The sequence below is a fragment of the Chiroxiphia lanceolata genome, chromosome W (genome assembly GCF_009829145.1).
Source record: "Chiroxiphia lanceolata isolate bChiLan1 chromosome W, bChiLan1.pri, whole genome shotgun sequence".
NCBI lineage: Eukaryota > Metazoa > Chordata > Aves > Passeriformes > Pipridae > Chiroxiphia > Chiroxiphia lanceolata.
This window is the reverse complement of record NC_045670.1, coordinates 13,012,275-13,022,931: the sequence shown is the minus strand read 5'-3', so window position 1 is coordinate 13,022,931 and position 10,657 is coordinate 13,012,275. Positions and strand designations below refer to the sequence as shown.

Below are 10,657 nucleotides of genomic sequence, written 5' to 3'. Positions count from 1 at the left end.
AGCAGCACAGGAAACACTGATGTGGCTCCAAAATCTGAAAGATGCTAAGCTACATGCAATTGTGCTTAGGAGTGCCAGCAAGATTTCAGGTTCCATACAGTCCCAAGGACTGTAGGGTAAGACCAAGCATAGAAACACCTGCTTCTCCACAGGTGGCAACAACACACGCCAGAGCTCAGCATCATGTGATAGCCAATAAAGACCAAAGAAGAGATAATTTGCTTATCAACTTTTATTTGCAACACTGTAATTACAAACTGTGGTAAACAAAGTCTCAAGTTTCTATAAGTTTCAAGTAATAGTTTAAAAGCAAGCGGCCGGCTGGGTGGCGGAAATGGGACCAGTTTCCCAGGTCTGCACACCTACTGCAGGGTACATTTGGTGTTTGTCTTGACTACTTCATGCATATTGATTGTATCATATACATGTACATTCTGCGGGTTTTTGCTAAGTGTTTAATGTATGGGTTTTCTTACAGCTAAAGCTAAGAGAGTTATCTCTACAGCCAGTCATAGTTCATGTATTCTTGGACAAACAGGTGCCTAAAGATTTAAAGTTCTACTATAATTACAGCTAAAGCTAAAAGGGTTATCTCTACAGCCAGTCATAATTCATGTATTCCTGGATGAACAGGCGCCTAAAGATTTAAAGTTCTACTATATTTCATTCTTAGGATAGTAAGGAGGTTTTAGGCCTTTTGACCTTGTGAGGGTCTGTTTTGTTTCTTTGTGGGGGTGTAGCGGCAAAATAGCACATGCGCAGAAGAAGCTGACTACGTCAAAAGGATGAAGTGAAACTAGCCGAGCTTGTCTCCTAGCAACAAGATAACGCATGCGTATAGCCTCTCGGCAACAGAACAGAGCCGGCGCAGATAGACCTGATGACATAAAACAAAGGAATCAAAACAAAAGGAGGGGACTTTAAAAAGATAAGCAGCTACAAACCTATAAAAGGCAGATTGAAAATTATTGAAGTGTGCCTTGGATGAGCAAGGAAGGCTCATCAAGTCATCCAGCGCTGTTTTGCTTATTTGACTTTTATATAAATCTATAATAAATTTTTTTTTACTACGATATTTAAGCCTAGTGCTGATTTTACTTATAACAATCATAATGTCATTCTGCCTTCCCCAGTCATGTCCACTTAGTCTGTGAGATGCAGGTGCAGTGGCTGCATCGCTGCCTGAGTGATGGGACCTGTTACCCCTTGGGGTCCGCAGTCCATACCATCACCTCCAGAATACCCCTCTGAGTAATTCTGTATTTAAACCTAATGAAAAAAGACCTAGTGGCTGGCTGCTGTTAGGAAAAAATAATAGGCTTTTCCCCCCAGGGCACCCTGCCTGGAGGTCTCCCCACACCAAACCTGTTTGCGTCTAGGGCTTGTATGCAGGGAGGATGGCTTGGGGTGATGTGTAGATACAAAGACCATTGCTCTGAGGCTGTAACCGCAGCAGAGGATACTCCTGCAAGACAGTGGAGGGTGAGCGGTGGCCCCTAGGATGAGCACAGGTCATGTCCATCCCAACCTAACCCATTACATGGCAAGCCACCCCAAGCAATGCAAGCCATCCCAACCTCACAGCCCTCTCTGCCAGCATGGGGAGATGCCTTCTGATGGCAGGGGCCCCATCAATGTAATAGTCCATCCCTCATAGGCAGTAGTGATGTCCGGGGCAGGGGCAGTAGTAGCCCTTGGAAGGATCCCCTCCCCATCATGATGTACACAGGTGTCATAGGTTTACTTGTTCTGAAAAAAACGAGCTGGGAATTTTTTTTCTTTCCCCTGCATCACTGTAAAAGAAAGATGTTGAACGAGGGAGGGGGAGGGTGGTTTTTTTGCCTAGGGTGATTGACACACACAAAAGAACTGGCTAACAGACCCACATTCCAGACTGATTTGCTGTCAGAAGACTGGGGGGGGGGGGAGGTGTTAGGTCTTTTCCCTCTCCTCGGAAAATGGCAGGCACTCTCCACTTTTGCCCTGAATCAGGGAGGGTGTGTGTGTGGAGGGATTCCGAGGTTTGTTTTGTTTTTCATCGGGGTCATCTGGCTGCTTCTGGTCCCAGTTTGCCTCTGTTCTCCTGCGCCCTGTCCTGCCCCCAGCCGGGACTTGTTCAGATTTCATCAGAGAGGCTTGACCCTTCTGCGAAGGAACCTTTGGGGGAGTCCTGGCCAGAGCCAGCTACTGACAGTGTGAGTCTGTGGGAAGAGCCCCTTTTTCCCCTTCCTCTTCTTGGTGAGGGGGAGATCTCCATTTTTCGGCTTCTCCTGTGCATCGGGGGCCCCCATGTGGTGACCGCCAGAGCCCAACAGCGTCCCCTGCTGACTACCACAGAGCAACTGCAGGCTTTGCTCCTCCAGTGATCCAACAGTGCCCCCTCCCTATGATGGTTAGAATTGCACCAAAAGGTGGAAAGTACTGAACTGTTTTTTTCTTGGAGGGGACTTTGGGTACAGGATTATTGTTTAGTTGTTTTTGTGTTCTTTTGTTGTTCTGCCAATACACATATATCCTTTAATAAAGGGCTGGGGTTTTTTTCTTTCTCCACACTTCCTCAATTGGAGCCTCTTAATTTCTGATTTACAATTGCTTAGAGGGAGGAGCTTGGTCTTCCTCATAACTCATCCTCCTTAGCAAAACACTTCAGTCTCATTAAACTGAGACAACAGGCTACAGGGACAGTGGTGAGAACAACTTGCACAGCATGTCAGTGGCCACTTCCCTCTGCAAGCAGAGGGATGACAAGTGTAAGGATGAGGAGGAGCAACCAGTCTGTCACCTGGACAGCCACTGGCACAGCAGAGGCACAGCTACAGCTGAAGCACAGGGGCAGAGTGAGGGTAGTTACCAGATTCATTGAGGCAGGTGGGTTTTAGATGGCATGGCACAAGTATGCTGCCCAAGAAGGTCTCTATTCTCATCTCCTGCAAGGAGTGATAGCAAACGTTTACAGGATTGCCACCCTTTTGCTGCAGAGCCTGAGGTGCTGGTGGTTCTGGTTTGAGGGGGCAGAAGGGACTGGACCTACCTTGGGCAGGAGGGGGAGGTCGGAGGAGTGCTTATTCCAGGCTGTGCTGTTGTAGGAACCCATTCACCATGTGATGTATTTGTCCTCATTGACAAAAGCTGTGTTTTATTTCTTTGCAATGCCAAAATGACAGGCGGGGGTACCCTGTAGTGTCAGGGACGTGGGGAGATGGTCAGAACTGTTCCACTCTCCCCAAAATGCAATGCCATGGGACCAGAGGGCATGTCAGACATGGTGCTCTCAGACTCCTTGTTGAGGATCTGTGATGGAGGTGATACTCACTGCTTCCAGACCATTGGTCACTTATCCCTGCCGATGTGACCTTGGTCACTGGAGGATATGGTGTACCAGGAGAGTGTCCCCCAGGCAGCACCTACCACCAGGGGGTATTTAGGGGCCACTGGGTGAGTGAGACCTGGGGACTTGCAGACATCCCTGGGAACAGGACAGTTTCAGTGTGGGGATAGGGATGGGTGACTGCAGCAAAGTCACAAGTGCAGATGCTGAGGGAGGGTCTCTTTAGCACTGGGGGGGTGGAACACAATGCAAAAGGGGGTATGAACAGAGATGCTTCCACTACCCTGAGCCCCCAAATCTCATAGCCCATGGTTACGTGGCCTGTGTGATACTGGGAGGGGGATGGTTGGGACCTCAGCGATACCTTCAGACCTGGCCAGCTAACAGGGTTGATGACATTCCTGTAGTACTCCTGCATCTCCACCTTAATCAGCTGTTCAGGCTGACTTTGGCTCACCAAATTTCGCACCAGGGTCATTGTTAATCCCTAGAGACAGCAGAGTAGGGAGAGATGCCTGGGGCCATGCAGTAGTGCCTGTCTTCATGGGAGTTGGGGCACATGATGAAACAGGTTACTGAGCAGGGTTTAATGCCAGAGACCTGCCACAAGTGCCAAGCCCCTCTTCTCTGAAGTGGGTGGTCATGGGGGTTGTACTGGCACCGTGATTCCCCCCACCTCAAAGCTTCACAGTCACCCAAAACTGGGAGATGGAGGATGGCTCCTTTCCTCCTGCACCCAGGGTGTCCATATTCACCTGGGTTCTTTGCAGAGGGGGAGATGGACTGGGTGCACTGGGGCTGCCGGGTATGGGGCCAGTAGAGGTTGAGAAGGGAGTTACAAGATGAAGCCAATCTCCTACAGCCAACAAAGCCCAAGAGGGCTAGGGTCTTTCAGGGCAGACAGGTTCCCTGGTTGCACGAGCCATTTCTGTCTCTGCACAGCAGTGACATCCCTCTCCATGCTCTCTGCTGGCTCCCTCATTATAATGCACAGGCTAACGAGGCTGCAAGAGACGAGCTGGTTTGCAGTATGCTTTGCATCAGAACCTGCATGCTTGCTGGCCCATGTGGGAACTGCTGCATGTCCACGGTATACATGTAATATACCACAGACATCCCCCCACAGTGAGGCCATGGCTCAGGAATTCCTTCAGGACCAGGGCTGGGAGAGGTGTTGCAGTGCTCAGATCTCCCCCCAACCCCTGCAGGATCCCCCTGGCACGGAGCGCCCCCCCTTCCCTCACCAAGTCAGAGCTGAGCGAAGCCTGTGAACTGTGTGTTGGAGCTCTCAGAGCCCCACAATCTGCTCCCCCATCACCACCATGTCATGCATCAGGCCCGAGCTGAGCTCTGCCACTGGTTCAGTTTCCCCTTCGTTAGCAAGATCCTGCCCCCTGAGCACTCTGAAACCTACTGATGGACAGGGTTGACACATGAGAATTTGTACTAGCGACTGCCTGCCCCACAAGCCCTAAGCCACTGCAGGGTGCAGCTCCAGGGGACTAGAAGCCAGTGAGCACAGGCTGTGGGGTGTCAAATACTTTATTAACCAGGGAGAATGACCTCTCCTCCCCCCTCTTCCCCATGTCACCTGCCCAGCACCAAGCATCCACAACCAGGTTGGAGTAGAAACTCCAAGGTTTCCTCCTCCCATAGCATTTACCTGCATCACAAACTTGTTTTCTTTCCAGAGCTGTAGTGGAGCCTGCTCTCTGATGGTCTTTTTGACAGACCATGGCAGGCAGTAGGAGTCATCATAAGTGCTGACAGAGGTCTTGTGTTTTGGGGCAAAGAGGAATGTGGTGCAGCAGCCCACGGGGATGGGGGTGCTTAGAGTCCTGGAGGATCCTGGGGTGCCCCACTGGATCAGCAGCACTGCATGGAGCTAAAGGCTCCCAACCCACTTAGGAAAGGGAATGGGGCCCTGGTACCACTGCTCTGCCAGGCTGGGGTGGTGCTTATGCCATTGGTGATGTCGTAGTGTGAGACCAGGGAGATTTGGTGGCTATCAGTCCTGTGGCTGCATTCCCAAGAATAGCAGGCCCTGGGTTAGGGTGCAACAATTTCTGCCTGATCACTCCATGAGCACAACTGCACCCTCCTGACTTTGTCCTGGCTCTGGGCTTTCTCCCCTCCTGCAGGCAATTATCTTAACAATGGTAGGAAACAGTTTCAAGATAATTTTATTTTGGGAGGTGCAAAACAATCAATTGTTTTTCCAGCCCCTCTGTCCTATATTTCCTTGGAAATCCTGCAGCAACCCAGATGTGTGCACATAGCACAACCCTGCACCTGTGCAGCCAGTGCCCAGGGCACAGCATCAAGCACTGCATACCTGGCCTGCTGGGGTATCCAGGGGAATTACTGCCTGTTCTATCTGCCCTTTTTCATTAAAAAGCTGGATTTAGGTGACCCCGTGTGGCTTATTTGCTCTCCTGTCCCGAGTGCTGTGATGGGCTCTGCAGTTGGAGTGAGCAATCCTCATCTATCTCAGTACAGAGGCAGCTGGGTTATGCCAGGGAGGGATTTGCATTAACCAGGTTTGCTTTTCTCTGAGATGGGGAGCCAAGCAGAAATCCTGTTCTGGCTTGTCTTGTCACACAGTACCAACTCAGAGCCCTGCTCTGCTCCCAACTCCAGCCTTGTGAGGGGTCTCAGAAGTCCAACCCTTCTGCTGTCACAATTTTGGGGATGACTGGTGAAGACCCAAGTCTATCTTGTCAGGGTAGATGCCAACCCATCCCCCTGAAGGGTTGCCTAGCCCTGCTCTTTTGTTGCAAGGAATGGTGGGGCTGGGCAGCCTGGAGCGCCCGAATGCATCCAGGCAAACATGATTAATGTGACATTGAAATGAAGAAAACAAGTTGCTTTTGATTTTTCACACCTTGCTGGTCTCCGTTGAGCCAGGTTCAGGTTCTCCATCAGTCTTGTCCTCTCCTGGGAGCCAGTGGGAGGCTGAGTTGGAAGGGTGGACACAGGGGTGTCAGTGATGCCTCCCCCTCTCCACCCCCATGGCCTTAAAAGTCTCTTCCAACCTTGATGAGTCTATGATTCCATGAGCCAGTGGCCCTCTATGGCTATCCCCTGTCCCCAGCAGTCCCTGGATTTTCCAGCTGCTGATGTTGGACTCTAAAATCAGCGCTCGGCTCTTGTGTCAACAGCTTTAAGGAGCAGAAATGGCTGCAAGGCTGGAGAAAAGGTTATTTCACCCATTGATGTTGTATATAGATGCAGCACCTCCTTCTGTTTCTGTCACTGTCAGGAGGAGAGGCATAGCCCAAATGCAGGGGTTGGGTCCTTCTGCCTTGAGGAGAAGACTTTCCAAATGTTGGCTGGAGGCTGGCTACCCCCGGGAGGTTTATCTGCGCCATACAGCACAGCTCCACACCAGCTGCTTCTACTAGGCCCAAACAACTGGTATTAGCCATGGCATGAAGGCTAGTACCCCCTGATTTCAGTTTCTGCGATTGCTGGGGGCTCAGAGGAGATAGTGTGGTTCATACCCTCTCACCACAGTTTGCTCCAATGACAGTCTGGCAGGCTGGTTTTCATATGTATGCTTTTTAATATTAATTCTGTTATACTACACACAACCAGTAACAATGATAAATACTGCAATGGAAGTGTTAAAAAATTATACATGTTTCATGTTTTTGAAAACCCTCACTGTTTAAAATAAATTAATGCATAAAACTGATGATAGAAAAAAGAAAACCCAAAACAAACCACAACACAATTGATCTGTTTAAGGCAATACTCTACGTGGATGGGAACAGAAGTACAACAGTGTGTTACATGTTCTGAAGAGGAAAAAAGAAAGAAATGCCCCCCTGCTCCATATAAGATGCAGATTGATGTTTCAATAGAGAAAAAACTCCCAAACCTAGATAATAAAACCAATGGCCAAGTTAAGTACAGCATTAATACACTCTGCATGTCAAATGATTAACAGGTTCCTAACACGAATTAAGGTCAAGCTACAACAAATTTATCTTCCTAATTAAAAGGTTATTCAGGTCAAAGCCTACATTTAACTGTACTTTGCATTTGGCTGATTCAGCTATGTTTCACTATATGCAAAAGGACAGTTGGAAATCAGTCTCCTGCTCTGAGATTGATGCAAAGGTTGTGAGGTCTCCTCTCCTCCTGAAAGATATTTCCATTAAATACATCCAAAAAGGATCTTGCTTTTGATGACCACCAAATGCCTTCTACCATCCCCTCCCCTGGGGCACCAGATGGGGAAAGGAGACCTGGGAAGCATTTGGGTTGAGTTTTTTCCAAGCTGAGGACATGAAATGCAAGTGCAGATTTGATCTGAACTCTGAGGAGTGCTATTTCCCTGTCTTCCAGAAATGGCTATCTGGAGCCTACTGAAAGTACTTTGCCAGCATGGGAGAAACCCAGCCTGAATCCAAGCTCTGGATATGGTGTTTGCTATTAAGGTTGGTGCGAAACTCCATACCTGTCTGGACATCCAATTAACCCCGGTTATTAATGCAGCCCAGAACTTGTCCACTGGAAGGTGGACAATAATCATAATATCAAAAAATCCCCCTCTCCCTCAAAAAAGAAAAGAAGACAGTAGCTACTTCCTTCCAGCTTCTCCCAATGGATCCCCATCAGCTGTCACCTACCCAAGACTGGCAACACCAGATCTCACCAGCATTGACCCAGTACATTCTCAGTAAGGTTAATGTCTATAAGGTGCTGCCAGGGGGCAAAGAAGCTACTTGGGACATGATTGGAGCCTCCTGTACTTCCTTGATAGAGTGCGTGGGGGGAAGCCATGGTACATAAGGAAAGAAACCCAAGCAGAGTTACTAAAAATTTAGACTTGTGATGGCCAACAACTGTCCAGGTTGCCTTGGGTTTGGGTGGGAGAGGGGAATGCAGAACTGGGCTAAGAGTCCCTTTTGGTGCAACTACCTCTGATGCTATGATGCTAGTGCATGAGGGAGGGGGAAGATGATAGCTGCTTTGAGAAAAGAGGAGTGGTAGGAGGATGTATGCAATATAACAAGGCTTGTGATTCCAGAACTAGCTACTGGACGTGGATACCAAAGTTTACCTGTGACAACTAGCTATCCTTCTGTTGCCTTAAGAGACTGCAGAAAACAGGACTCTGAGACAACTTAGTGTATAAGATAAAGAGGGTAGGCCCTTTAATTCCAGGCCTGAGACCTACAGGAATACACATGACGTGCCTCTTGTTTCACAATTTAGGATGATAACCCATCCAATCCCATATCTATCCACCCCTCAGCACCTCCCCCCAGCATGCCCCTCTGGAAATTGAGGCAGGGGGCTCTGGGACCCCCTCTTCTTCATCATCCTCCTTGTCACAGCACGTCCAGTCCTTGGAGCTTCTCCAAAGTTCTGGGCTTGAAGGTCGCTGTGCCTGCATGGTATCTTGTTGTCCAGGCCAGGGTGCAGATGTTCTTAAACAGAATGAAGGCCTACCTTGAGGGAAGTCTAACCAAACTAACGGAATTTTGAGGGAGTGATATGGAATGGGTAACAGTGTTGGGAAAATGTGTAAACTACTGTGCTAAAGGGTGAGGGATATAATACAGCTACTTCTAAAATCTACAAAAAGCTAAAAATCCAAAAATCCGTAGACATCACTTCTATTGTCACTTCTTCTTTTCCCCCCTTCCTGGTCTGATTCTTCTTCAGTTTGGAAAGCTGTGGCTGTTTGACATGATGGTCAGCACTGATTCTCCCATCCCAGTTTCTACAACACACATGGTGACTTTACTACAGGATGTACACTGAGGTCTGGAAGTTGCATCTTAGGCACAGACCAACTTCATGCAAGTGGTGCCTGCTTTCAGAACCCTTCAGAAAGGTATTTAATGTTGGCTTGTTTCCTTCTTTATTAAACTGAAGGTTCAATAATCCCTATAAAAGGAGTAAAAATGGTTAAAAATGGGCAAAAACGGGGAGAAAATTTTTTTTCTGAATTTTCTCCCCTGCAAAAGCTTCATCCTTCATCTTTATCCCCGCACAACTACAGCCCTGCTAGTGCATCTCACAGCACTCTACCCCAGCATGGCAAGGACACAGCTGACTGACTTCCCAACTGTGCCTCTGCTGTGGGTTTCCAGTCTATTTGCACACAGGCTGACAGGCCTGGGACCTGTGCTTGGCTCCCAGATCTCCCACAGTGCTGAGCCTGGGAGGATAAAGGCAGATGGCTCAGCTTGCTGGATCACACCAAGGTTTTACACTAGCCTGGCTAACCCTCAGCCCCACTGCCTTCAGGTGGGTGAAGAGAAATCCCAGTCTACTCTCTGTCTCACCCACTAACCAGAAGAGCTGTTGTGAAGATAGCTTGTCCAAGTTTCCCAGCTCTCTTCGTGGGTCTGTATTACATCTCCCAAAAAGCTTCACATCTCCCAAATTATGTGGGCTGGGAAAGGTGGAGTTGAAACTCTTTTGGGACCAGTGCAGAAGGGAGAACACAGCCCAGGTAGAGAGCAGTTCTTCCCAGTGAGCTCATCTGGGGCAGTTGGATGGGCAACTATGGGAGAAATGTTGTTCTGGGAGGACAAACATCTAGGCAGATAATAGCACTTTTCTCAGCATGGCCTTTTGGTGGCCTTTTCCTGGTGCCTACTGTGCTGGTTTCCAGCAACGCATCTGAGACAGTCACATTTTAATGAGTCTTCTTTTGCACCTTCCACTCCTTAATGCAATCCTACCACCTGTATCACCATTTTTTACTTGGAATGACTTCATAGTCCAGGCACAACCAATGAGATAGGTTCCTTCCAGGAGCAAATCAATCTTTTGCTGGAGCAGCTTTTTACAGAAAGAGAAAGGCTTGGAGTCACCCCCAGTTTCTGCTGGCAACTGGGTCTGGGAAGCAATGGGAAGAGCTGGTCTCTGCAGGCACCAGGGAAAAATGTAACTTGTCCTGCTGGTGCCCATGTTGCTCTGCAACACTCAGATGGAGTGCAACTGGGATAGTGAGTGCTGATGGGAGGGAAGAGAGCATTGAAGGGCTCCTTTGGGATATTCCCACAGCAGTGTCATGCTCTTTTAGCATCCATGTAATGATTTGAGGGTATAAACTGGCACTTTTTCCTGGGCTTTTCTTTTACTTTACCATTCTCCCTTAAAGCTCATATAGGGTATGGCCACTCTTACCTAGGATGAAGCAGGCTTTGTCACCTGGCTGCTGCTTGGCTCAGCAAGCACAGGCTGCATATGCCAATGTAAATATACCCTGGTTTTGACCTCTACCACCCTTCAGAGCTGACTCTTCACATGACCCTCCTATTTCTACTTCTCATGTCTCAAAAAGAACCATCTGCATAGATG

The 10,657-nt window shown here is 48.6% G+C and overlaps 1 protein-coding gene across 1 annotated transcript; it reads right to left on the bottom strand.

Moving 5' to 3' along the window:
• Window positions 1-1,375: 1,375 nt before the first annotated feature.
• On the bottom strand, window positions 1,376-8,010 carry CWH9orf24 (chromosome W C9orf24 homolog). The gene is given in 8 exon segments (XM_032674523.1): window positions 1,376-1,465; window positions 1,583-1,693; window positions 1,695-1,749; window positions 2,818-2,927; window positions 3,032-3,129; window positions 3,701-3,815; window positions 4,992-5,176; window positions 7,992-8,010. Coding segments are annotated over 8 exon segments (783 nt in total).
• Window positions 8,011-10,657: the final 2,647 nt, after the last annotated feature.